At 62.5% G+C, this 27,044-nt stretch overlaps 1 protein-coding gene across 10 annotated transcripts; it reads left to right on the plus strand.

Moving 5' to 3' along the window:
- Positions 1–26,279, plus strand: TSPOAP1 (TSPO associated protein 1). Of its 10 annotated transcripts, XM_043483086.1 has the most exons (32): positions 8–1,151; positions 1,945–2,052; positions 2,339–2,467; positions 3,060–3,239; positions 3,797–3,982; positions 5,106–5,183; positions 5,269–5,352; positions 5,602–5,691; positions 5,850–5,972; positions 6,221–6,325; positions 7,922–7,972; positions 8,297–8,317; positions 9,085–9,289; positions 9,876–10,051; positions 11,244–11,359; positions 11,604–11,713; positions 15,043–15,873; positions 16,040–16,191; positions 16,519–16,896; positions 16,988–17,227; positions 17,558–17,734; positions 18,288–19,172; positions 19,826–19,925; positions 20,008–20,162; positions 20,764–20,932; positions 21,306–21,377; positions 21,899–21,931; positions 22,088–22,191; positions 22,276–22,347; positions 22,561–22,671; positions 23,289–23,350; positions 25,161–25,299. In XM_043483086.1, exons 1-31 carry the CDS (start codon positions 822–824, stop codon positions 23,316–23,318), a joined length of 5,601 nt encoding a protein of 1,866 aa, XP_043339021.1. In that variant the 5' UTR covers positions 8–821; the 3' UTR covers positions 23,319–23,350; positions 25,161–25,299. The 10 variants fall into 10 exon arrangements, with proteins under 10 accessions (XP_043339038.1, XP_043338969.1, XP_043338992.1 ...); XM_043483095.1 differs by lacking the exon at positions 25,161–25,299 and having other exon boundaries at positions 23,289–23,860; XM_043483076.1 differs by lacking the exon at positions 23,289–23,350 and having other exon boundaries at positions 9–1,151; positions 25,161–26,279.
- Positions 26,280–27,044: the final 765 nt, after the last annotated feature.

Genomic DNA, 27,044 nt, shown 5'->3' on the forward strand with positions numbered 1-27,044 from the left:
TGGGACTACAAGGGACCCCTTCAGTCCCCAGAGCTGAGGTCAGCAGGGAGAGAGACTATGAGGCAAGCAGCCCACCGACCCAGGCCTCCTTAGGACCAGCCCAACCGCCCAGCAGCGGCGGAGAGAGGAGCGGGAGATAAAGGACTCCAGCGGACCTTTGGGGATCACCCCCAGCAGCTCCTGTGGACCCTAGCCGGGCTGAGGGATCGTGATGGATGGTCAGGTTCACAGAGGCTGAAACGGACACACAATGACAGCCAGGCACACACAGCAGTACACAGCCCTGAGACGCTCAGATACAACCAGTGACAGCATCACACACGGCCACAGCCCTGCAGTAGACACCCACACACGCAGAAACAGCTGGTGACTCTGATACAGGCACAGGCAGTGACACACAAAACCACAGCCCCCCAGCACACACACACACACACACACACACACACACACACACACACACGGCTGTGCTGACCGGTACAGGCCGACCTGGAGACACGCGCACACCCTCAGCCGGCGCGGCTGTCGGTGGCCTTGGCACACGCTCCCCACCCCCGCGGGGACACCCGTGCTCCTCCACAGGCTCGCGCACACAGCCACGAGCAGACAGCTCACACGCACACCCCTCGCTGCAGCTCCTTCGGCAGCCCCGGCTCCCGCAGCCTCCTTTGTGGGGAGGAAGCACCCGGCTAACCTTGGATGGAATTGCAGTGAAGCCCAGCGCTCAGAGAGGAGAGGGTCTGGCCTGGCGTGACCCTCGCCGGCCCCTCCAGCGGGCTGGGTGATGTCCCCGGGCCCGGGTCCTGGGGACCCTTGGCAGAACCATGGAGCAACTGACATCCCTCCCGCGGCTGGGGGACCCCGGAAACATGGAGCCGTGGGCACTGCCCACCTGGCAGAGCTGGACTCCAGGCCCAGGGGGTGATGCTGGAGGCGCATCCCCAAGCATGGTTGGTGCCCCCACAGATCTGCGTGTTGGAGAACTGAGGCCTGAGGAGAGCTCCGAGCCTGAGGGAGCCCGAAGCCCGGGGCCTGTGGGGGGCATTGAGCCTGGAAGAACAGCAACTGGGCTGCCCAGCCCTGCGCAGGGAGCCTTGAGCTCCAGACCTGGCTGTCAGAGGCTGGAGGACCCGGAGGCAGAGGCTTTCTCTAAGGTAAGGGAGCTAGGACAGCCGGGGTCTGCGAGGCTGGGGCTCTCATCCTGCCTGCCGGCCTGGGCATGGTCTGGGACTTCACTGCCCCCTGTCTCTTCCGGGCCTATCTCTGTCTGGGGGTCCGTCTCTGTGACCGTCTGTCCTCCCTTCTTTGGGCAGAAATCTCAGTGGTTCTGTTTTTCACCATCTGTCTGTCCTTCTGACTAGGCCTGTCTGTCTGCCTTGAACCCTCCATTTCCCCCTCCCTCTGTGAGTCTCTCTCTGACAGTCTGTCTGTGTCTGTCTGTCTCTCTTCTCTGCACCTCTCTGTCTTTGGGGACTGGGGGATACTGGAGGAGTGTGTGTGGGGGAGTGTGTGATGGAATCAGAGTCTGGAGGAAGCGACTCAGTGGAGGGGGGCTCAGTGCTGGGCCAAGCCAGAGAGGACAAGGCTTGGGGTGGGTGTGAGTCGTCTCCTGTAGACGATGGAGGGACCTGGACTTTGGGGGACTCAGGATCTGGGGGAGCCTGGACGAGTGGGGGTGGGAGCTCAGGCTGGCCTTTCCCAAAAGAGGATGCTGGGCAGAGGTGGGAAGAATTGGGGACTGGCAGAGAGGGTCCCAGGGTTTGGAGTCACTAGTGTACCGAACAGCCCCTCCTGTGCCCCACTCTGAAGGCCTGGGATATGGGGGAGAACCTTCTTGTCTCCATGTTTCCTTGGACTGTGGAGGGGAAACGCGTCCATATGGAGGGCTCTGATTTCCGTAGGCAGGGTAATTCCTGAGGGGCTGCGCCCCATCCTTTCCCATGCCAGGGCAAGCTGAAAATGGTCTTCGGGGACAGGCCCAATCTGGAGCTGCTGAGGGCTGTGGGGGAGCTGCAGCAGCGCTGTGCCATCCTTAAGGAGGAGAACCAGATGCTGGTGAGGCTTGGAAAGCAAGTCCTGGGTCCTGGGGGGGAGGCAGACTCAGACACCCCGGCTCTCTGCTTCAACATCCTTCTCATCCCATGAACATCCCTCCAAGCCGGAGCTACATGGAGCTGACATGACCCCAAGACCCAGAGAGGGTGAACCCCTACCTAGAGTTGCCAAGGAGCCCCCCTGTGAGCCCAAGAGTCTAGCCCAAGGCCCAGGCTGTTACGATTGGGTCTGGGGTGGGGGCCGGCCTTCTCCCCACATGCCCCAATTCTGGCTGACCCCTTGTCAGAGGAAGAGCAGCTTCCCCGAGACGGAGGAGAAGGTGCGGAGGCTGAAGCGGAAGAATGCCGAGCTGGCGGTCATTGCCAAGCGCCTGGAGGAGAGGGCCCGAAAGCTGCAGGAGACTAACCTGAGGGTGGTGAGGATGGGAGGCCACTGGATGGAGGCTGGGCGGCCAGGGCAAAGGGGTGCCAGGGCAGTGGGGCTTGGGCATCATGGACCCTTAGTACCCAGGGACGCAGGAACCCAGCAGCTGAGGTGTAGAAAGGGCCAGTGCCAGCCAGGCTAGGGGGCTGGGGGCTTCTGGAGCCACGGAGGGAGAGAAGGGCTGGGTGGGGGTGTGGGGGGTGTCCCGGGCAGGGAGAGCAGAATTCTGGATTGCCAGTGCTGGCGCTGGCGGCCACCTCCCGCTGCGCTCATCTCTGGGTGCAGAGCTAGCAGGGACAAGACCCATCACAGTGGCAGCCCTCAATTAGCAGCATACTTTGGGCCTAAGCTAGGAGGTGGAGTTAACTCTTTCACTCCCGCTTGAGGATTGCAGGGAAGGGGTCAAGCGAGGCTGAGGGTTGGCCCAGGGTAGACCCCCACCCCCCTCCCCGACCCAGGATAGAAGCAGGTGAAGGCCACATTTCAAAGGTGTTCATCCTAACCCCTCCTTTGGGAGGAGCTGAGAAGTGGGAGAAGTGGCCCAGCCCTCAGATGACCATTGGCCTTGCTCCTCCCCTGGCCAGGTGAGTGCTCCCATGCCCAGTCCAGGGGCCAGCTTGGAGTTGTGCCGGAAGGCCCTGGCCCGCCAACGAGCCCGGGACCTCAGTGAGACGGCCAGCGCCCTGTTGGCCAAGGACAAGCAGATCGCTGCCTTGCAGCGGGAGTGCAGGGAGCTGCAGGCCAGGCTCACCCTGGCGGGCAAGGTGCGTGGAGGCCCCGGTCACCCCTGCCGGCTCAGCCCTACCTAGGGCCGCCGGCCTGGCGGTGTGGGATGCGGACTGAGATGTTAATGAGATGCAAATGAAGCGAGCAGGTGGAGGCTGCTGGGAGTAGGTTCCCCTGGCAACGGCCCAGGTGGGAGCGGGACCGGGCGCCTGAACCGAAGGGGGTGGAGCCGTGAGTCCCAGACCTGGGAATTTCTGGGCTCCAGGTTTCGGGCTGCAAGCCACTGGGCCTGGCTGTACGACCTCACGCACAACCTCAGACTGGGGTGCAGTAATGTTCGCAAGGCATTGAGCACAGCGCCGGGCACACCGCGAGTGCCCAGTAAACGCGCTCCCGGGAATGTTTGCACACCGGCGAGCGGAAGCATGGGGCTGTGTAGGCATGCATCTCCGCGACCGGGCATAGATGCATGGGGAGGGTGCGCACCTGCCCCCGCCCGAGGGCCCCTGCAGTCCAGCGGAGGGCGGGCTCAGCTGGGGACTGCGCGGGCGGGTCGGGGTTAGGCCCGACTCGGTTCCCGGTCCCCCGACTCCAGGAGGGCCCCCAGTGGCTCCACGTGCGGGACTTCGACCGGCTGCTGCGCGAGTCCCAGCGGGAGGTGCTGCGGCTGCAGAGGCAGATCGCCCTGCGCAACCAGCGGGAGCCGCCCTCGCCGCCCCGGCCCCCGGACCCCTCTGACCCGGCCAAAGCAGGGGCGCCCGCCCCGGGGGCCCCGGGAGAGGTGAGCGCCGGCGCCAGGGCAGGTGTGTAGGTGTGCGGAGAACCGGGTGGGAGCGGCTCCGGGATCTCCCCCCTCCCCGTGCACCGCGCTCAGAGCCCCGACGAGGAGGTGGCGGCGCGGGCACTGCCCGGGCCAGGTCCTCGGCCCGGCTTCCCAGGGCTCGTACCTGCGCCGCGCGCGCCCCCGGGGACTCGGGCCCCCCTCTCCGCAGGCCTGAGGCCGGCGGCCCGCCCCGCCGCCCCTGCCGAGCCGGCAGTGGTACGGCCCGGCCGCAAATCCCCGGTTGCCCTGGCAGCCGCCCGGGGCCCAGCCCGCGCCGCTGCCTCCCGCCGCAGCCACAGCGCGGGGACGCCCCCTTCAGCGCCCGCCTGGTCCGTCAGACCCGGCCCGGCTCCCCTGGGGCGGCGCGGTGTCCTCCCCGGCTCCAGGTACGGGCGACCCTCACCGGGCGTCGGGCTTAGGCGGCCCCTGGCCCGAAAGCTGGGGACCCCGCTTCGGACCTCCGTAACTTAGAGGTCTGGCTCCTCTCCATCCTCCGTCCTCGGCGGCACCTGGGTCCCCCTCCTTCCGGGAAGAGGGGAGGGAGAAGGGATTTGGCCTCTCTTCCTGGTCCAGGGAGGGAGCATCACTAAAGATCTGTCCTCCAGAGTTTGCACGGATGGATAACCGGACATGCCCGTAGGGTGGGCTCAGGGAAGCTGGGAGGAGGGTCTGACAGGTCTGTAGGCGCTAGGCCAAGACTCTTTGGATCCATAACCCCTAGGTCTGGGGACATCACCTCCCTGGGGGCCCAGGCAGCCTCCTAGTTCTCTGCCAGTCACTGAAGGACGCCCAGGACAGTTATTGAGTGCAGAGCAGGGCTGCAAGCTAAAAAGGGAAAGCTTTGGCCTGGATAGAGGACCCATCTCCCCGGGCAATCATGGGTCTCTGGATCTCAAAGCACTCAGGATCAACTGGAGATGGGGGAGCGGGGGCAGACAGCACCCCTTCCCCTTCCTGAGCAGGGATCTCTTTGCTGACTGTGAGGTGGGGTGGGAAACCCCCTCGGACAGGCTGGGCTGGGGGCAGGCTGCCCTGAGGCCTTGCCCTCAGGTACCAGCCCACTGCCCCTGGCCATTTCCAGGCCATACCCCAGGAGGATGTGGAAAACCCGGCTGTGGTCCTAGGGGAGCCCGAGAAGCAGCAGAGGGTGCAGCAACTGGTAAGACCCGGGTTAAGGAGCTGGAGGAGACCCTTTATGGGTGGATCTGTCTTCCCGTGTGAGGAGCTCCTTTCTGATCCTGCAGGAATCGGAACTCAGCAAGAAGCGGAAGAAATGCGAGAGCCTGGAGCAGGAAGCCCGGAAAAAGCAGAGGCGATGCGAGGAGCTGGTGAGCACTGTGGGGTCTTAGAAGGCCGGCTCCTCGGGTCTCTCAGGCCCATCAGGTGGAGGGCTCCCCCGGAGTGCCAATTCCTTCTCTCCTGGCCCGAAAGCATGCTTTCCCTTCTGTTCAGTGGGGCTTCCCTTTGCTGGCTGAGGCAGGTCCCAGGAGGGGGCCGGCAGGGTCCCGTGTGTGTGTGGGGGGAGAGGAGGAGGTGGGCGCTGGGACCCTCCCTGGACCTCCTCTCTGGTCTTGCAGGAACTGCAGCTCAGGGCAGCCCAGAATGAGAATGCCCGCCTTGTGGAGGAGAACTCTCGGCTCAGTGGGAGAGCCACGGAAAAGGAGCAGGTAGCGGCTCTGCCCAGGTCCTGCCGGGGTCCCGTCCCTGGGCAAGGCGCTGCCTCTACCAACTCCCCAGTTGGGGAGAGCATCCTGAGGCCCCTGGGGGCGGGGGTGCTGAGGGTCAAGGCTCACACTCTCAGCTCTCTGCGCTCCCCCCTGTCCAGGTGGAGTGGGAGAATGCAGAGCTGAGGGGCCAGCTCCTGGGGGTGACGCAGGAGAGGGACTCGGCCCTTCTCAAGAGCCAAGGCCTGCAGAGCAAGCTGGAGAGCCTGGAGCAGGTGCTGAAGGTGAGGGCACTGGGCAGGTGGCAGGAGGGTGGCACGGGGTGAAAGAGGGATGGTAAAGCATGTGCCCTGCGTGGGGTGCGGGGGTGTAGGGCTGAGTCCTGGTGCCCGCGGCCCTTTCCTTCTCTAGCCGCAGTTTCCTTTTTAACAGAGTGTCTGGAACACATGGTGTCTGAGGCGCCCTCATCTTAGATCTTCCGTAGAGACAGTAGAGCAGGGCTCGGGCCTTGACGCAGGCTCTTGCGTTTCAGCACATGCGGGAGGTGGCCCAGCGGCGGCAGCAGCTGGAGGTGGAACACGAGCAGGCTCGGCTCAGCCTGCAGGAGAAGCGGGAGGAGGTCCGGAGGCTGCAGCAGGTGGGGGCGGCGTCTGGAGGGGCGGAAGGGCGGGGGGGCTGCCAGACCCCAGCTGTAGCTTCCAGACCCTCATCCAATATGGACTGAACCCCTGGTGGCTCAGACAGTCAAGAATCTGCCTGCAATGCAGGAGACCCAGGTTCCATCCCTGGGTGGGGAAGATCCCCTGGAGGAGGGCATGGCAACCCTCTCCAGTATCCTTTCCTGGAGGATCCCATGGACAAAGGAGCCTGGGGGGCTACAGTAGGTGGAATCACAAAGAGTTGGACACCACTGAGCAACTAACACTATCTAACTAACACACTGTGTACCAGGCACTGTGCCAGGCCCTGGAGGGACTGTGAGGGGCAAAGGCCAGGTCCCTGATCGAGCCGCACATAAACAGATCCATGCGTGAGCTGATTGCAGACATTGACAGGAACAGTGGGGGAAGTCACCGGGGTGATGTGACATAGGGTGGTGGGGATGGGGTGAGGGGTCTCTTCAGCAAGCTTGGCAAGGAAGCCCTCTCATACCTCGAGGGTCAGAAGGAGCCAGCTGATGAGCACTCTGGGGAGGGGGAATAGTCATGCTGATGCCCTGTGGGGGGGAGAAGCTTGAAGGGCACAGACCAGTGTGGCTAGCACGTGGTAGGATGGATGGAACGGCAGGAGTAGGCAAGAGCCAGATCGCATCAGACCTTCAAGTCAGGGGAGAAGTTTGGGTATTCTGCTTTCTGAGTCTTTTGAAGCCGTTGAAAGATCCCGAGCAGCGGAGTGGCATGGTCTGATTCGTCATTTAGAGGGTCGCTTCGGCAGCACTGTGGATGGTGGACAGGGGTGTGGGCACAGAAGCAAGGCATTGAGGTGGCGGGTGGCCGCAGGGGTCCAGGTGGGAGATGATGTCTGCCTGGGTGAGAGTATAACCCACGGCGGGAAACAAGTGGGCAGATTCGAAGTACATTGTGGACAGAGAATTGACAGGACTCACTGTGGGATTCTGATTGAATGCCCTGCGCCTTCACCCAAGTGCTGACTACATGGATGGTTGGGCCTTTCACCCCCCAGGACTGAGGGATGACAGGCAGCAGGTTTGAGAGGTCAGGCATCCCGAGTTCTGAGTTCCGTTTCGGCCAAGTTTGGGTTGTGTGTTAACCACCCTAGTGGAGAGGCCCACAGACAGCTGGACTTGTGAGCCTTGGGTCCTAGGGAAGTCGGTCTTGGAGACAGGTTTCGGAGTATTCAGTGCATCTGGTCCTGTGACTAGATGGGAGTCTAGAGAGAGAGTGACCACGGGCCCAGCACTGTGCCCTGTGGGACCCTGACACTCAGAAGGGGCAAAAGACGAGCAGGCAGAGAGCATCAAGAGAGACAGGAAGAGGAAAAAACCCTGAGGGGGAGGGTCTGGGCAGCAGGAAGCAGTCCCAGGCCCCTCTTCTCCACCCCTTCGCCTTTGGACTCAAGGTGCGGTTCAGAGTGGGAACCGGAGGGAGTCCACCCACAGCCCCTTCCCAGCCCCCTTCCCTCTCCTCTCTCCTTCGTCCTGCCTACCCTCCTCCCTCGATCCCACCCCAGTCCTCACCCCTCTCCTCCAGCATTTGCCTCCTCCCACCTGTAGGCCCAGGCGGAAGCCCAGAGAGAGCATGAAGGCGCTGTGCAGCTGCTGGAGGTAGGGTCCCCGGAGGTGGCCACCTGTGCTGCTAGCTGGGGGGAAGGCTGGGGCGGTTCGGAGAGTGCTGCAGGGGGCTGCCTGGATGTGGGTGGGGATGTGCGCTTGCAGGAAGGGTCCCTAGATGCTCTGGGCGCTGGGGAGATCCCCTCCACCTTTGGCCCTGAAATATCCTTCCACTTAGCACTTGCTTAGTCGGTTTAGGGAGCTGACTGAGCCTTGTCTATTTGGGCCCCTCCCTCCCTCCCTCTCCGGGTAATCCCCCCCACCCCCCGCCCCCGTAAGAGTTCTAACTCTCCTCTGGGCTTTCCTTTCCTGCCACAGTCTACCCTGGATTCCATGCAGGTACAGCCTCCTGATCCCCCATCTCCCTGGGGAGTGGGGGCGGGGGGCTCTCCCCAACACCCTTCCAGGCTGGCTGAGCTGAGTCTCCTCCCTCAGGCCCAAGCAGTTCCAGCCCTGCTGTCCAACGACAGGGGTGTGACTGGTCACAGGCTGAGACTCTGTAGATGAGCTGGGATTCTCACAGGGCATGTGCCCACCCCCCCAGCCCCAGCCCCAGACCTGCCACTGTGCCTGGCACACACAGGCCCTGCCCATCTCTGAAGCCCAGCCCCTGAGACCAGGAGGGGTTCAAGCCAGCCAGTCTGACCCACGACCCCCTTGATGGGGACTCTCCTGATCCTTGAGAAAAACTCCTGGGTGTTGGCTCACTCCTGTCCCAATGATGTCCCGAGCCTCTGCGGACGTCTCTGAGGGCAGGGATGTGGGTCACTGGCTGTGGAAGGGTGACAAGCCACGGAGTGGAGAGAACCCCTGAATTGATACCGTGGTGGTGATGGGGTGGGGTGACCCCTTTTGGGGTCAACACGCAGCAAGTGCTGGGGCACGCGGCTGAGCTGGGGGCGGGGTTGGGAGTGACGCTGTCCCACGGTGCCCAGGTCTCGACCCTCAGCCGCCCGATGTGGGGGCAGCCGGGCAGCCAGGCTGAGGGTTCGTGCCCTGCCCCGGGGCCTGGGCAGGTGCGATCTGAAGCGGGGCTGCGTGGAGATGGCATGGGCCCGGCCCAGGCAGCCCCATGGCCCGGCGGCTCATCCTGCGTCTCGGCCCAGGTCCGGGTCCGGGAGCTGGAGGAGCAGTGCCGCAGCCAGACCGAGCGCTTCAGCCTGCTGGCACGGGAGCTCCAGGCCTTCCGCCTGCACCCCGGCCCCCTGGACCTGCTCACCTCCGCCCTGGGCTGCGGTGCCCCGGGGGACCGCCCGCCACCCCCCTGCTGCTGCTCCACCCCGCAGCCCTGCCGCGGATCCGGCCCCAAAGGTGAGGTAGACCCCCAGCGCCATCAGCGTGGTGCTTTTGTCCTGAGCGGAGTTCAGGGTCAGAGAAGGCTAGCAGCTCACCCAAAGTCACACAGCAAGTTAGAGCCGGTTCTGGCTTGAGTCAGACTCCCTCTCCTGGGGCGGGCAGGGAACAGCTGAGCCCACTGGAGAATCTCAGGGAGCTGCTCCTCCTGCTCCTCTGCGGTCCTGGCTGGGAGGTCGGCACCAGGAGTCAGTGGTAGGCAGTGTGGGCTGGTGAAGAGCCAGCTGGGCATCGGTCAGATCGGGTGGTCCCGGCTCCGCTCACTCAGAGAGTGACCCTGCTCAAGCTCTGTGGGCCTAGGCTCTGTGTGTCCTAGGCTCTGAGACAGGGGCATCCACTGCACCTCATCAAGTTGCTCTGAGGATGCTGTGAAATAATATGTGTAAGTCTCCTCCATCTCCGCTTAGTACACTCCCCCAGGATTTCCCTTCTTGTAAGGGAACTTGGCCACAGAGGGCCTGATCTCTAGCTCCAAGAGGACGCGTGGTCACTGGTCGCTCCTCGGGACACCGACCCCCAAGGCCACATGTCATCTTTCCTGTAGACCTCGACCTCCCACCAGCGTCCCCGGGGCGCTGCACCCCAAAGTCTTCCGAGCCTGCCGCTGCCACCCTTGCCGGGGTCTCCCGGAGGACGCCGGCCAAGAGGGCAGAGTCCCTGTCCAACTCCTCTCGCTCCGAGTCCATCCACAACAGCCCCAAGTCCTGCCCGACCCCCGAGGTCAGTGCTGGGGAGGGGCCTGGGCTCCAGCTCTGCCTTGGGCAGGTGGTGGCCCAGGAGCTGGGGGGCTGCTGGCCCGTGTCGGGGGTCTAACCAGGCCCTGGAGGAGAGGGGCCTGTGGATTCCTCCTGGCGGGTGGGGAGCTCCGATGCGGCCTGTCCTGCCTGCCGTCCCTCCTCAGGGGCTGCCCAGCCCGCCCCTCTGGGGCCCAGCAAGGCCAGAGAGTCTTGGGCTGCAGGGAGGGAGACCCTCTGGGGCCAGGACCCACACAACGAGGCTGGTGGTGAGAGTGTCCATGGCAGAAGCCGGTGATGCTGTGAGAAGGGGCAACAGGTCTGGGATTGAGGTCCCAGCTGTGTCTCCAGCAGGTCGCTGACCCTCTTTGGGCTTGGGTTCCACTGTCATTTGAGTTTTGAACTAACAAGCCTGCCCCGTGAGGTTGTGGGGAGGATGATGTGAAAACAATACAAGGACGGTGCCTCCCGCCGTGTGGGGCACACAGTAGATGCTTAACATATGGCAGCTGGTATCTGCCAAGTTCTTTGGTATCACTCACAACCGCAGCCCTCCCTCTCTCTCCCGCCCAAACCCGAGAAAGTGCGGGGGGGGGGGCGGGCAGAATGGGGGCGTCCGGAGCAGCGCTGCAGCCTCGGGTGTGGGAAGTGGTGAGCCCAGCCGCGGCCTCTACCGTCCCCTTGTGGGCAGGAGTGGAGGTGCTGGCTTTGGGTGCCCCCGCTTACCCTGGCAGTACCTCTGTCCCAGGGACTTCTCAGCCCCTTCTCCCCCTTTGCTTCCAGCTAGAGTGCTTTATTGCAGTTTTATAACCTTAAGGACACAGACTGTCGTAGGGCGCCCCCTTGCCCCCTGCCGCCAGAGTGTCTGCCCCCTCTACGCTGGGGATGGTGGTCTTATTTACTGAGCTGGTGCAGCGGAGGCCAGGGCTCAGGGAGGGGTCACCGTTAACCCCTCTCCATTGACACAGGGCGTCTGGGCTCCACCAGGCCCCTCTGGACTCCACCAGGCCCCGAGGGCTGACGTTCTGGTTTAGAACGCATCGGCGGAGCTCACTGCCGCTGGCCTCGTCCAGCATCTGCCCCGTTTCTCGTCTCAGGACAGTGGGGCCTCCCCTGCCGGGTTTGCGGTCGGCCCCTGGGTCCTGGAGAGGACTGGCCCTTTTCTGTTGGCCCCCCAGGTGGACACGGCCAGTGAGGTGGAGGAACTGGAGGCGGACAGCATCTCGCTGCTCCCGGCAGTGGCAGAGGGCGGCCGGGGCGGAGCCAGGGTCCAGGTCTTCCTAGCTCGCTATAGGTGGGCCCTGACCCCTGCGCCCTGGCCCTCCAGCATTTGGGGTGCATGGGGGGCACAAGACGGTGGGGGCGTGGCAGGGGTCACGGCGGGACAGGTCATCTTCGCCTCGTTGGGCTGGGGTGGGTGCAGTGGGCGCTCCCTGTGATTAACGGTGGACAACAAAGTGTCCCCAAGGCCGGGCGATGGGCGGGGAGGAGACAGGATGTCGGTCACCGTCCCCCTCCTCCTCCGGGCCTCCCCGCAGCTACAACCCCTTCGAGGGCCCCAACGAGAACCCAGAGGCAGAGCTGCCGCTGACCGCCGGCGAGTACATCTACATCTACGGCAGCATGGACGAGGATGGCTTCTTTGAAGGTAGGAGGGAGCGGGGACCATCCCATCCATTCGTTTGCTTTGAAGCTTCTCTTCCCAAAGCCCTCCACCCATGCGCACCCTCTGAGCCCGCCGTCACTTCTCAGACTTGGCTGAAAGGCAAGGAGAGACCCGGCGGCCCGTGGGGAAAGGGAGAGAAAGGGGTCCGGGAGCAGCTGGTCTGACTCCATGCCTGCCCCGTGCAGGACAGAGGGCCCAACACAGTCCAGAGGGCGTACCGAGTGTCACAGGGAATTTTGGCTAAATTTGATTTTCTGCTGGCAGGTGGGGCATGGCAGCGCCCAACACTAGTGACCTCGAGATCGGGCACGTGGTGCATAGATCTGATGCTGAACCCAGTGAGTGTGGGGAGGAGGGATCAGGGGTCCAGGGCCCAGGAGAGGGTGTCAGCAAGTGGTCAGCAGTTGCCAGGGCCCAGGCAGGGCTGCGCTCCAGGGCGGTTCTGCAGTGCCCAGGGCGCTTCTGTGGTGCCCGTGGGGCGATCAGCTCACTGAAGCAGACACCATGTTACTGACTGGGCAATATGGCAGGGCCTGGCAGACTCCTTGGGGTGCCCTGGCTGGGTGCCAGGCTGCATCCTTTCACAGCATGGAGGACAGTGTGGTGTGGAGCCCAGGATGCGGGGTGGACAGGGCAGGTGAGAGCTGCAGCAGTGTGTGGGGATCAGCAAAGTGCTCAGGTCTGCGCCTCTATCAGCCACAGCTTGGGGTTTGTGGGGCCTGCTCAGCCTCTCCTCCTGGGGCCCCGTGCCTGTTATCTGAGCAGGTGCTGGGAATGATGGAAAACAACTAAACTCTCTCTAGGGATGGACGATGGAGAGAAGGATTAAATCGCTCCCAGAAAAACGGCCTTTTTAATGAGGAAAAAAAATCGAAACACCAACTCTGTCCAATCCCATGGACGGAGGGGCATGGCAGGCTACAGTCCATGGGGTCGTAAGAGTCAAACACAACTTAGCGACTAAACCACCACCATCACCACCAGCAAGAACATAAATATTAGCTAACCACAAGTTACTAGAATTTGAACTGTGCAATCTAGGGTAGCTGGAAAGGCATGTAGACACGTGGGGGTCGGACTCCCTATTCCTCATCTTACTTTGGTGGCTTCAGCTGTGTCTGATCCCACAGCTGGGCTGCTTTCAGCGACAGGGGCTTCCAGACCGTGAGCCCGACTGTGGCCCCGGCTCCTGAACCAGCCTTGCAGGGCTGTGGACCTGCTTAGTGTGATGGTTCCTCCCGTTAGCATCACACCCCACAGTGTTGCCTGTATGAATTTCTTAGCGCTGCTGTAAAAAATTTCCACCAACTGGGTGGTGGCTTAAAGCAACAGAAATGTGTTCCCTCACAGTTCTGGAGGCCAGAAGCCTGAAAGCAAGGTGCTGGCAGGGTGCCCCCGGAGGCCCTGGCGGAGATTCCGCTCCTTGTCCCGTGCAGTTTCTGGGGGTCCAGTTCCCTGCTTGCGGCTGCATCCCTCTGGTCCCTGCATCTGCAGTCACGTTGCCTCCTCCTTTTCTCTCAGTGCCTCTCCTTGTGTGTCCTCTTAAAAGGACACTTGTCATTGGGTTTAGGGCCCACCCAGATAATCCAGGACGATCTTTATCTCAAGCTCCTTAATTGCATCTGCGAAGACACTTTTGCCATATTTACAGGGCTCAGGGTTTAGGATGTGGACATATTTTGGGAAGGCTACCTTTCAACCCACTACTTACGCTCTGTTATCAGTTTTTTGAAAGTCTCTTTTGTTTCTCTTCATTTTCTTACTCCCCCGCCCCCACCCCCCTAGCCTAAGTAGAGAGAGATGGTGTTGGGGAAGCTTCCACGTCCTCCTGCTGCTCGGGACCGCCTACACCCACCCCCTGCCCTAAACCTGGCCCTTGTTCCCCTTTTCTCCCAAGAAGGCCCAGCAGCCGCCAGCTCCTCTGTGCCCTGGGACTCTTTTTCCTTTTCCCAAATTAGCTGTGATGTGACAGGCCGTTTGTCCAGGTTTTTTGATCCTTGACATCCCACAAACAAACAATACGAAATGTTTTATAATGTTCTGTTGAAAGTGTTCAGGGGAGCTGGTCCAAGGTAGCAGAACTTTGCTGCAATCGCTGTCAGAACTGACTGAGAGGAACCTCCCTGTGGTCCAGCGGTTAAGAATCTGCCTTGCAGGGCAGCGGATGTGGGTTCGATCCCTGGTCAGGGAACTAAAACCCCACATGCCTCGGATCAACTAAGCCTGCACGCTATAAGTAGGGAGTCTGTGTGACACAAGTATCCTGCATGCTGTAACTGACGTGGACAAATAAATAAATATTAACCAAAGAACTGACTGCCAGTCATGCTCCTAGACCCAGTCCTGCTGTGGATCTCAGTGCCTTCGAGAACCCACAGGGGGCTCTTTCCTCTGGCACATGTGTCTTTTGTCTCTAAAGATTCCTGCCTTTCTGCTAGCCAGACAGGACCTCCCTCTCCCTTTGAGGGTGTCTGCTTTCCACACAGGAAGGTTGAGGTGTGCCCTTGCCCTCACTCCTCAGACCCATGTAATATGACAGTTTTCAAACAGAAAAGTTAAATCGTAAAATGAACACCTGTGTACTCACCACCTGGATTCAACAATTATTAATATTTTGTCATAATTGGGTTTTTCCCATGTGGGTTAAAAATAGGATTGAAAAGCAAGGTGTTGACAGATGATATTTTATTTCTTTTTAAGTGAGTGGATTAATTTTGGCTGCACTGGGTCTTCGTTGCAGTGCATGGGCTTTCTCTAGTTGAGGAGAGAGGGCTTGTCTTGTTGCAGAGTACGGGCTCCAGGCATATGGGCTTCAGTAGCTGTGGCGCATGGGCTTGGTTGTTCCGAGGCGTGTGGAATCTTTCTGGCCCAGGGATCGAACCCATGTTTCCTGCATTGGCAGGCAGATTCTTAACCACTGTACCACCAGAGGAGTCCGACACACGATATCTTACCTAGACATACTTCCGTGTGCATCTGGACATCCTTCATCCCTGCAGCATCACCTGGGAGCTTGTTCAAAGTGCAGAATCTCAGCACTGTTCAGACCCAACTGAGTTATAATCTGTATTTTAAGAAATCTCCAGGTGATTCATCTGCACATTAAAATTTAAAAAGCCCTCCCCATAGAACTACAGTACGGTTATCACACCACTGAAAATTAACAATAATTTCCCAGTCCACATCGTGATTGCTCTTTTAAAAGTGCTAACAGGTGAATCATATGCCTCAGATCACTCACCAAGCTTCGCTACAATGCATTGATCGGGCTGTGTTTTTCTCCGCCTCCTTTCTTGTCTTCCCCTCCCCAGGAGAGCTCATGGACGGCCGGAGGGGCCTGGTCCCTTCCAATTTTGTTGAGCGTGTGTCTGACGACGACCTGCTGGCCTCGCTGCCTCCAGAGCTGGCTGACTTGTCCCACAGCTCAGGCCCCGAGCTCAGTTTTCTGAGCAGCGGCGGAGGCGGCAGCAGTAGTGGGGGCCAGAGCAGCGGGGGATGCAGCCAGCCCCGACCGGAGGACGAGGCGGCCGGGGAGGCACCCAGCCCGAGCCCCCCGCCTGAGGGCCTGGGGGAGCTCCCTGCCGTGCCTTACCCCCGCCGTCTGGCCATCCTGAAGCAGCTGGCCCACAGCGTGGTGCTGGCCTGGGAGCCGCCTCCTGAGTGTGTGGAGCTGCGCGGCTACCACGTCTGTGTGAACGGGGAGCTGCGGCAGGCCCTGGGGTCCGGGGCACCCCCCACGGCTGTGCTGGAGAACTTGGACCTGCAGACCGGGCCCCTCCGGGTCTCTGTGCAGGCCCTGACCAGCCGGGGCGGCTCCGACCCGCTGCGCTGCTGCTTGCTGCTGGGAGCCCGGGCCCGCGTGGCTCCTAGCCAGCTGCGGGTCCATCGGCTGACCGCCACATCTGCCGAGATCGCCTGGGTGCCCAGCAACAGCAGCTTGGCCCACGCCGTCTACCTCAACGGGGAGGAATGCCCCCCAGCCCGCCCCAGCACCTACTGGGCCACCTTCTGCCACCTGCGGCCTGGTACCCTCTATCAGGCCCGAGTGGAGGCTCAGCTCCCGCCTCGAGGGTCCTGGGAACCAGGCGGGGAGAGGCCAGAGCCACGGGCTGCCACCCTGCAGTTCACCACACTGCCAGCAGGTAGGCGGGCTCGGGCGCCTGGTGTGTGTAACCCCTGGGGAGGTCAGGCCCGGGAGGGTGACCCCAGGGGAGACTGGCTGCTACTTGCATCTTAGGGAAGTGGCAGAGTGGGCTGTTCTCTCTGGTGGGTGTGCTCCAATCCTGGGTCTTGTGCCCCCTCCCCTAGGCCCACCTGATGCCCCCCTGGATGTGCAGGTCGAGCCAGGGCCCTCCCCTGGGATCCTGATCATCAGCTGGCTCCCGGTGACAATTGATGCGGCCGGGACCTCCAACGGCGTCCGGGTCACAGGCTACGCCGTTTATGCTGATGGGCAGAAGGTACAGCCCGGGGCTGCCCTCTCCCGTACCCTGGGAGTGGGGCGTGGGTCTCTGCCCTCTCCTGTATCCTGGGAGCGGGGCATGGGTCTCTCCCCTCTTTGTGCTGAGAGGCCTCGTCTCCCCGGCCTGGCATGGAGCTGCCCGCTCCGGGCATCTGGGCCCTAGGTAGCAGGTTGGTTAAGAGCATGGGCTTTGGGAGCCCACGGACTAGGACTCCAGCCCTGGGGCCCCGTGGCCAGGAGGCTCAGCGCCAGCGGCTGTGGTGCTGTGGGCGCCTGTGTGTGTCACTGCAGCCCCCCTTTCCCGCGCTGTGGCCCCCACCCGCAGATCATGGAGGTGGCCTCGCCCACGGCGGGCAGCGTGCTGGTGGAGCTGTCGCAGCTGCAGCTGCTGCAGGCGTGCCGCGCGGTGGCCGTGCGCACCATGTCGCCCCACGGCGAGTCGGCGGACTCCCTCCCCGCTCTCGTCGCCCCTGCCCTGGCCGAGGCCTCCAGGCCGGCCAGGGTCCCCTGCGCCTCCCCACGACCGGGCCCGGAGGCCAGGCCGCCCCTTGCTCCAGCCTCCCTGGGGCTGGGGGACCCCAGCTCTCCTCTCCGGTGCCCCGACCCCCGTGGAGCTCAAGAGCCCCCGGGCGCCCCCCCAGCCAGCCCTCCCAGAGAGACGGCAGAACGATCCTCAGAGGAGCCCCCAGTGCCTGTCTCGCAGGTACCCGGCTGGGAGGAGGGTGGCCGGCGGAGGCTGGGAGGAGGGTCCGGGCTCGGGCTGGGGGGCCCTTCCTCAGTGCCTGCCGTTCCAGGAGCCGGCTGGGGCAGCTGTGCTGGGTGCCCCTGGGGACGGGAAGGCCAGCGAGCCCACCTTGGGAGACTGCGTTCCTGGCCCTGCCACCTCCTGTGTGGCCAAGGAGGACGCTGAGCAGACCGCGGGAGAGGCCCGCCTGGCACCCGGCGCCACCCAGGGAGCACTGGCCCAGAGGCTGCCCGGTGCCCAGGCCTGCCGTGGAGGAGACCCAGGGGCTGGGCTGAGGCCCCGGGCTGAGGTACGGGGCTGGGGGCACCCCGGGCCACCGCGAGGAGTCGGGGGCCCCCTCCCTGCCTCTGCCAGCCCAGAGCTGGTTGTCCACTCTGCCCGTTCTCCGCCCCGCTCTCGCTCTGCCCTGCACTGTGTGTCTGGCTGTTTGCATTTGCCGCTTTGTCTTCCAGGTTTCTTTCCCCGCCCCGCACAGTGCCTATGCCCCGATTTGGGGGCATGCCCCTCTCTCCTGCCGGGGGACCGCCCCATTCATCCTGGCTGGGGCTGACCCTGTCAGAAGGTCCCCACGTGCCCTCGCTCACCTCCCCGCTGTCCTCCCATGTCTGGCCTCTTGCAGGAGGAAGCGGCCGAGCCGGGGGTCCGTCCGGGGAACTCCCTTGTGGACCAGGGCCGCACTTCAGACCTGTCAGACATCCAAGAGGAGGAGGAGGAGGAGGAAGAGGAGCTGGGTGTCAGGACCTGCTCCTTCCTGAAGCAGGTGGCTGGCCACAGCATCAGGGGGCAGGGGGCCAAGGTATCGGGGTGAGGAGGGGCTGGGGGGCCCTTCAGGTTCCTGCGGCCTCTGCCCCCCGAGTCAGCAGCTGCTCTGGTGTGCCGGCAGCATTCTTGGTGTGCGGCCTGGGCCCTCTGCGGGGCGGCCGCTAGGAAGTAGCTCAGGCCCGGCTTCGACCCTCCTGAAAAGGAGGGGGGGACCGAGGCGCCCCGTTCTGTAACTTCTCCCACTCAAGCCCGCTCGATGCAGCGCCCTCTGAGAGCCTCGCGTTGCTGGGAGCTTCCGAGGAGGGACTGGGAGGCCCCTTTGGCCTGCTCCCCGACACTCAGCCCCTCTGTGCATCCTGTTCTTGGGCGGGCTCCTCAGTGCTCCCGGGGGCCCTGCCCTGGACACGCTGTGTGGCTCTGGGCCAGACTCTCTCTCTCTGGTCTTCCTTCTTGGAGGGAGGCAACAGGGGGTTGGGGGGGGCGGGCCTTGGGTTACCTGAAACCCCTGCCCTCCTTTGAGGGCAAAGGTCACAGCTCTGTCCTTTTCCCACGGACCTCTCTTCCCCGCTGCCCCGCCCGCCCCCCAGCCCCAGCCCCAGCCCCAGCCCGACCCCTTGTGTGAGACCGACAGCGACGAGGAGATCTTGGAACAGATCCTGGAGCCGCCCCTCCAGCACTTCCGCAGCAAGAAGCTGTTTAGCATCCCCGAGGAGGAGGAGGAAGAGGAGGAGGACGGAGAGGAGGATGGGGAGGCCGCGCAGGAGGAGAAGGGGCCAGGGGCAGGCTCTGCATCCAGAGACCCCGGCCCGCCTGCACCCCTGCCTCCGGGGCTGGGCTGCGACGGCGCGCGGCCCCGCGGACCTGGCCTCTGCGCTTCATCCTGCAGCCCCTGCAGGGTTGGGGACCGCCCGGAGGACCCGCTGGGACTGGTCGGTGGCGGCAGCTGGAGGAAAGGAAGTGGCTCCCCCGAAAAGCCCCCTGGCCGCAGGCGGTCTCCGGATCACCGGGAGCACTGCAGCCGGCTTCTCAGCAACGGCGGCGGCGGGTCCCAGGCGCCCGGCCGAGCAACGGGCCCTGCGCGCGAGAGGGGCGGCCCCTCTGCGCCAGAGGGCGCCAGGGCTGCGCCGGACGCCGGCGGGAGGGCGCGGCCCGCCCCTTCCAGGAAGTGCCCCCGGGGCCGGGCCCCGGAACCGGGCCTGGCCAGCTGCCTCTCCCCCAAGTGCTTGGAAATCAGCATCGAATATGACTCTGAGGACGAGCAAGAGATGGGCGGCGGGGACATGAGCATCACCAGCTCCGGCTGCCTCGGAGACGGGGAGGCCTGGGGTGCAGCCCCCGTGGGAAGGCCCCGGGCACCTCCGAAGGCCGGTTCAGGCCCCCACCCCTACCCATGCTCCGCGGCCTGGGAGAAGGGGGAGCCGGAGCGGAGAGGCCGCAGTGCGACCGGCAGAGCCAAGGAGCCGCCCCCCCGGGTCCGTGCCCTCTCCCGCCCAGGCAGCCCCCTGCCTGCTGCTGCCCGGTGGCCCTGCTTGCTGCCCACCGGCCGCTCCCATTCCACGCTGCCGCCTCCATCAGCAGAGGTGGGGTGGGGCCTCGGGGCTCCCTCACCTGCCTCCTCCCACCCACATTCCACTGCTTTGCTGCTTCTGCCGTCCATCGGAACTGGGATGCGCTGATGTTCTGTGGCCATAAGTCGCCCATTGCTGCCAGCAGGCCCCCTGCCTTTGGGGCAGGTGGCCCTTTCCTCCGCTTAGCTAGTGACAGCTTCAGGACCCAGCCTGCGATGTCCAGCATCGCCCAGCCCCGACACGGAGAAGAGGCCCTCCTCTCACACGCGCCTCGGCCAGCTCTCAGATCTAAACCTTAGTCCCTCTACTGCACTCATCTGCTAAGGTGGCCGGAGCCGGAGCCTCCCCTGCTGCCCTTCCTCCCCCCTGGGGGTGTCTGATGGCTCCAGTGAGCTTGGGCCACGGCTCCAGGAGAGGAATGTGTGTCCCTGCTCAGCTGTGCCGCTTCCGCCGACGGGGCAGAGCTGGGGGGAGCGCTCGTGGGGTCCTGCCGCTACTGAGGCGCCCAGCAGAGGGGTGGTGCGTCACTCCTGCTGTCTGTTGCCCTCTTTTTGCAGGCAGCAGAGTCTGGGGAGCCCAGAGGGCTGGACAGCCCCGGGCAGAGCGGCTCCCAGCGGAGAGGGGGCTGGGCCCCCAGGCCAGGCTCCATGGAGCTGGGTGAGCCTCTGCGGGGTTGGGCCAGGCCGAGGGGCTTCTCCTGCCTCCTTGGCCAGAGTTGATTGCCGTTTCTCCCCCGCAGACCCCGCGAGGAGCCCTCCAGAAGAAGCCCTGGCCCTCCGGGACCTCCCTGTCAGGGTCTTTGTGGCTCTGTTTGACTACGACCCCGTGTCAATGTCACCCAACCCTGATGCTGGGGAAGAGGAGCTCCCGTTCCGGGAGGGCCAGATCCTGAAGGTGACTGACTCACAGTCTGGTCCTGCTTCCTCCCTCCTTTCCTGCCGTGTCCGGGAGGGATCATAGCCTCACCCGGGGCGGGGGAACGCAGCTTCTAGAGCCAGGTGATGTGGAGTGGGGTCATGACTGCCACGTCGAGCCGTGAAACCAGGAGTAGACTCTTTCCTTCGGGCCTCATGGGTAAAGTGGGGATCATGTGAGTGTCTGCCTCACAGGCTTGTTTGGGGATTAGAGGATTCAGTACCCACAGAGCACTGAAATGGCCTGGCACGTGGCTCAGCGTGATACTGCTGCTGTTAGTGTGACGACATCTACTGAGCCTCCAAGGATTTCCTGAAGGCTTTGGGCTAAAACTCTGAGATCAGGGAGATCCAGTCTAGGGTGGACTGGGGGAATGGACGTGCAGACAGTGAATGATGATCGTTTGGATAGGGCTGTTTTCTGTCATCCCTCTGATTCTTCTTGGCTATTTCCCCCTATTTCCGATTCCATAAAAGGTAGAGCATTCTTCTGCAGTCCTGAGTTGGGGGCGCTGTGGGCTCAGGGAGCAAGGAGCAGGTGGAAGTGGCCTGCTGACACAGCTTGTCTGTTCTGCCTCCAGGTGTTTGGGGACAAAGACGCAGACGGCTTCTACCGGGGTGAGGGTGGGGGCCGGTGGGGCTACATTCCCTGCAACATGGTGGCTGAAGTGGCCGTGGACAGCTCTGCGGGGACACAGCAGCTGCTCCAGCGGGGCTATTTGTCCCCAGAGGTTCTCGCTGAGGGCTCAGGTATGACCTGCTCCTGCCCCTCGCCCACCGCCCCCCACCCCAGTTGCAACTCAACACCCCCCAACCCCAAGTAACTTGGACATCGGGAGTGGCCAGGGTACCTGGTTGATCCAGAGAGGGGCAGAGTCACTGGGACCGTCAGAGACTCGGGCCCTCTTGGCCGCAGTAGTGGGCTTGCCACGCGGAATGGGGGCTGCTGCAGGGGGACTGGCCGTGTGTTTTGGATCCTGGAGGTCGGGGATGGGAGGGGAAGAGTGGCCTTAGAGACTTGAGTGCAGGAATCCCAGCACAGCCCTGAGAGGAGACCAGAGTCACTGTCCGTCTCGCTCCCTACCTCGGTTTCCCTCTAATGTCTGCTTGCTGTCTGGAGCAGGGAACGGCCCCTTCGTCTACTCTGCAGCCCGCACCGCCGGGCCTCCCCCCAAGCCCCGCCGCTCCAAGAAAGGTGGGTGTGATCCTCTTCTTCTCCAGGGCCCCTGAGGATGAGGAGGGAGGTGGCCAGGGGCACTGCCTGGCTCTCTGGGGAAACACAGGTCTGTCTTGAGCAGGTGGAGGGAACCGGCCCCATCTTCACCCACAGCCATGCGTCCCATGGGGAGCTTCACTCTAATGGGGATGGGCAGTGGTTTGCTAGAACCTTTGTTCTATAAAGGGTCCTTGTCTCTTATGTCTCCTGCATTGGCACGCGGGCTCTTAACCCCTAGCGCCGCCCGGGAAGCCCTGTTCCAGAAGGAACCTGACTATAGATTCTGTGCCACCTGGAGCAAGTGACCGACCCTATCTGGCCCTTAGTTCACTGTGAAGCCCACAGCGGGGGTCTGCTCTCGGCTGATGGTCCTTCTCCTGCATCTCTCCCTGTGTGAGGCTGAGCATCCTGCCTGCCCCGCACCAGCCCCCCCCCACCTTCCCCTGCCCCCCGAGGGGAGGGCCGGAGGAGCAGGGCTCACAGGCCTCTTCTCTCCGCAGCTGACTGGGAAGGGCCTGCCCAGCCCCATGGAGGTGAGGGGCTTCCCTGCGCCTCCAGCCTCCCCTGGAGCCACAGCTGCTGGGGAGGCGGCGACTCCGACTCGGGTCGGCAGGTCTCCAGCGCTGAGGACAGGAGGCGGGTGGGAGTGCCTAGAAAGAGTCCCAAGTCGCCTTCTCCTCCCCATCCAGGGCCCCCCCAGCTAGCCTCCTCTGCTGGCCTGAAAGCTCCCCATTCCATGGTGGCCGCGTTTGACTACAACCCCCGGGAGAGCTCTCCCAACATGGACGTGGAGGTGAGCCCCTCCCTGAGCCCAGCCAAGGCGGGGTGGAGACCGTGCCTGCCCCGGCCTGACGCCTGCATTGTGGTCTCTCTGTAGGCAGAGCTGCCCTTCCGGGCGGGGGACGTCATCACTGTGTTCGGGGCCATGGACGATGATGGTTTCTACTATGTGAGGACGTGGGGGTGGGGGTGTGCCCAAGGGGGGTCTCCTGGAACCATGGGGGTGGGGAACCAGGTTCCTGATGGAAGCCCAGAGGGACGGGCCAGTCGCCTCGCTCGATGGTGACATGGACCCCAGGCCATCCCCCGCCCCGGGGCTTCAGCGTCCAGGGGGTGCTGTTGAGGCCCCTCCTGGTCTGTCTCACCCGCATCTCCTCCCCAGGGGGAGCTGAATGGACAGCGGGGCCTGGTTCCATCCAACTTCCTGGAGGGCCCTGGGCCTGAGGCAGGCGGCTCAGACAGGGAGCCTGGGGCAGCCCCGTCCGAGGGCCAGGTCAGTGAGGACCTGGGCTCCGGGCTCAGCAGTCGGGTCTCTACGCGGCGGCGTGGGAGGGATGCAGCCGCGTGCAGCGGTCTAGGTGCCCATGGTGCCGAGGCGGGGGTTGTGAGCCATGGCCAGAGGGAACCCAGCCAGGGTGGCTCCCCCCACCCCCACAGCATGTGCCCCTCTGCGTGGTGGGGCGAGGCCGAGACCTTGATCCCGGTCTCATCTGACCCGGCCGTCCACACCCCCGGCCAGGGCAGGGGAGGGCCCCCTGGAAAAGGACCCTCGAGTCTCCCACACCTCTCGCCATCACAGCCCCCATCACAGGGACCCTCCCTGCTCCCCTGCTGCAGTTCCCCGGCTCCCAGGCGCTTTTTAAAGCCAGACGCCCAGCAAGGACCTAAGTCCTGGGTGGGTGGAGTACAGAGTACACTTACAGGCTCCCAGGGCAAGAAGAGGGTGAGGGGGCCGGGCCCCGACCAGAAAGCCCTGGGCCTCCATCTGCGCTAGTTCCAGAGTCAGGGGCTGTGCAAGCAGGACCTAGGGACCCGGGTGACCTGGAGACTGGGTGGAGGGCTCGTGGTCTGCCGGTAACCCATCTCCTCTCTTTGTTCCCTGTTCTTCAGAGAACGAGGAGGAGAAGAGTCCAGTGCTAGATGGAGATAGATATATGTAGAGAGAGCGACATGTAAGTGGGGGCTGACCCCCTGGGTCCAGGTCGCCCCGTTCCTCATCTCACCATAATCAGATAGTGCTCCTTGTCTCAGGCACGGGAGCCCCACTGGCTTGTCCACCTTCTTCCAAGGAACAGGGGAGGGAGCTTTGGCCACGAGCCCACTTTGGAACTCGGATCAGCCCCTCCCCTTACCTTATTCAAGGCGGTGCCAGCTGCCTTATGTACTGTCCCATGTTAGCTGACCCTTCATGTTCTATAGCACATGCGGCTCATAGAATGTTGTGTGACATCCATATTGTGGCTCATCGGTGTATTATGATACTATATGACTATGGTATTATAATATTGTGATTATTATTGGTGACACAAGAGTGATACTAATGCCACCAGTAATAATAGTCTCCATCTCTCCACCCTTATCCTCTGTATCATGACCTCTTAGGGGTACCAGAGGCATGATTTTATGTCCAACTTTCCATTTTCTTGCTGGGGGGCGGGTATTAAAGGGGAAGCTTAAACAGTCGGAGTCCATGTATAACCTCAAATCATTCATTTCTGGGGCCTCTCCCATGTGTCTCCTGGGACCCCTGGGCGGGAGTGGTAAGGGCCTCCGATCTCCTCCCCACCCCGGCCAGCCATCAGCCCTGGCTAGTTGGAAAGAGACTCTTTGACCTCTGGGTGCTGCCCTCCTCCAGGAGATCTTCCCGACCCCAGGGATCGAATCCACGTCTCATATCTCCTGCGTTGGCAGGCAGGTTCTTTAGCCCTTGCACCACCTGGGAAGCCCCCTCTGGGTGCCAGCAGACCTCTTTGTGGGCAGCCCTGCCAGATCACCAGGGCCTTAGGTGGAGGCGGGCCCCAGGCTGGACACCCGGCACCTGAGTTCTGTGATTGGTTCTGCCAGTAGACCGCCAGGCCCTGGTGGAAGCAGGGGTTTGAGGAAGGGAGTAGGGGGCGGGGGCGGAGAACTGGCAGGGCCTGAGGGCTGTACCAGGCCCAGGAGGTCACAGAGGGGACGTGGGGATTCAGCGGGTGGGGGGAGGCTTCCTTGTGGCTCTCTTGTTTGTCCTGTCCCTGTTTTTAGGCCACTGACAGCACAGTCTGGGTGGGCTTGTGGCAGAGGGAGCCACTCGTGGTGGCTCAGAGAACAAGGAGATTCTGCAGAGGGGTTGTGCTAAGGGCAGGGCGGGGCGGGCAGGTTGGGCGGGGAGCAGCTCTCTCTGGAGAGAGCTCGTGGTGAGTGTGAGTGCCTCTGGCCCTGCCTCCCTGCAGCCCTCTCCGGGGCCATCCAAGGAAGAGTCTCCATCTTCCCCCCATGGAGTGGGCACTTCTCCCCTCCCGGAAGGCCCTCGCTCACCACGTGGGCCTGCTGCTTGTCTGTGCGGTGGTGCAGGAGCCACCTTCCCTGGAGTGTCTGGCTCCTTCCAGCATCCCTGTCCTTGCTATCCTGTTGGCTGGGAGGGGATGATGGGGTGGGGAGGTGTTGGAGCACCCATCCCAAGGATCAAGTCCAAGGGCTCTTGAGCTCCATCAGCCCAGCATCCTGCAGAGAGACCCAGAGGAGGGGAGGGGCTCGCCTCCCTCCAAGAACCAAAGCAGAACTGAGCCTCCTTGTCTGTGCCTTCTGACTCCCAGCTCCGTGCCCCTCCATCATCATGCCCTCCTGGTGCTCTATGGGGCGGCGGCCGGACCATGGATTCTGGTTCACACCCATGTTTCTGTGATGACCTGGGGGCTGCGGGCTCCTAAGGTTGTGCGATAAAGGAGGCAGGGTGAGGTGGGGGTCAGGCCTTGACCTTGCCCCTTTTTTCTCACTTTCTAGGACTGGGTCAGCTCAACCCAGGGGCCCCCAGCACCCCCAGGCTGGCCCTGTGCTCCTGGCCCTCGCTGCTTCCCTGAGGCTGAACCGGGGTTGCCACAGGGCCCGAGCAGGAAGGTGTGGGTTCTCCTCTCCAAGGGGAAGCAACTCCTCAGGAAACTGGGCTCAGGGAAGAAAGAGTGATGCTGTGGTCCCCAAGGCCCCAGCTGCGTGGGGAAGGCCCTGGACTCTGGTACTCCCGAGTGAGCACCGTGGCGCTGGGACAGGACTCAGACTCAGTGAAGGTCAGAGCTAGAGGAGCGGCTGGTCCTCTGGATGGGCATCGTCTTCTTACAGGCGGGGACCCTGAGCCCCTGCACGGGGACAAGTCCAGGGGTTGAGCACCTGGTCACAGAGCCGGCCAGGGACATGGACTTGTCCCTCCTGGTTCACCCATCTGCTCCTGGTGTCCACCACGCTGTGCTAGTCCCCTCTTGGCCTCCACATGCCTGGCTCGGGGAGATGCTGTTCCCTCCGACGGCGCTGGCCATCCTCTTCATGTCTTCCCTCCCTGAAGGAAAGTTTGCACTGGATTCTGCCAAGCCCCCCAGCCCGGGGGCGGAGCTGTGTATATAGATGTACATACTCAGTGCCTCAGCCCAGCTTCCTCCCTCTCGCTTCCACCGCACAGGCCCGGGAAGGAGAAAGGCCAAGCCAAAGCGGGCCTGACCCCACCCCATAGCGCCCCTCCGCACCCCCCTGCCAGCCGCCCTCCTGGCCGAGACCCCGGGGCGGTGGGCAGAAAGCAGGAGTTGGGTTTGCCTTATTTTGCTCATCGGATTCAACTTCTCTTTTGCATCATTTTCCTCTGGCCCCTGTTGGAGTCTGGGGGCTGGGGGAGAGGACAGATTTATGCAACTATTTTCATACATTCCCTATTCAGAGTGGGGTGGGGGTTCGTCCCCCCTCCCCTTAGCACCCCTCTCCTCACACTCCAGCTGGGTGAGCGGCTCTGCATGTTTCCATTGCTGTGGTGGGAGGTTGTTTGAACTCCCACCCCCACCTTGGTCTCCAGGGGTGTGGAATGGTGGGGGTATTTGTTTAAAAAGACATTTTATTATAATAAAGTCTATTTTCACAAAACCCATGCTGGGCTCTACCTGGGATGAAGGACTCCTGAGGGGTGGGCCATGGTGGACTTTGGACTTCACTTTAGAATCCAAAAGTTAACATCTGAGGGTGACCAGGGGTAAAACTAATGAACACCAAGAAGATCAAGCAGCTCTGGAATTGTTTTCTCAGAAAGGTTTGGGGGCTTCCAGACTTCCTGATCACCGGGTCAGGTGTTGAGACTTGGGTCAGGATCCTGGAGGAAGAAAGAGACCTGGGAAGCGGGTGCAGAGACAGGAGGAGAGAAGGCACCAGTTTCAAGGTGGTGGACTGCACTGATTGCATACCACAATCTTGGTTCTCCTGGACCAAATTCATAGGAATAACAGAGGTAATAAAACCCAGCCAAACACCCAAATAAACAACATACATAGCTCCATTTGAAGAAGGGGGACTCCCACTAGATGAGAAACAGTAGGATTTCAGAAAAGACAGAAAGCAGATGAGAGGACTTCCCTGGTGGTCCAGTGGCTAAGACTCCAAGCTCCCAATGCAGGGGGCCTGGGTTTGATCCCTGGTCAGAGAACAAGATCCCGCATGCCACAACCAAGACTGGGCACAGCTAAATCAATCACCCAGTCTTACAAGAAGAAAAGAAAACAGATGAGAAATCACATTCAGAAATCTCAAAGCAGAGCTCGGGAGACTTCTGCACAGCTCTGCGCCTAGAGGAGGCACCAACAGCCAAAGGACCACAGGGGCCGTGACAGCATGATTAGCTGGGATTCCACGTGGGGA

This window comes from Cervus canadensis, chromosome 1 (genome assembly GCF_019320065.1).
Source record: "Cervus canadensis isolate Bull #8, Minnesota chromosome 1, ASM1932006v1, whole genome shotgun sequence".
NCBI lineage: Eukaryota > Metazoa > Chordata > Mammalia > Artiodactyla > Cervidae > Cervus > Cervus canadensis.

What these genes read in the sequence shown, in the direction of transcription:
- TSPOAP1 (XM_043483034.1), top strand. Translation starts at nt 822, where the DNA reads ATGGAGCAACTGACATCCCTCCCGCGGCTGGGGGACCCCGGAAACATG. An exon ending in AGGAGACTAACCTGAGGGTG is followed by an intron (nt 2,468 to 3,059) that starts GTGAGGATGGGA and finishes TCCCCTGGCCAG; the next exon opens with GTGAGTGCTCCCATGCCCAG. An exon ending in CTACCCTGGATTCCATGCAG is followed by an intron (nt 8,318 to 9,084) that starts GTACAGCCTCCT and finishes GTCTCGGCCCAG; the next exon opens with GTCCGGGTCCGGGAGCTGGA.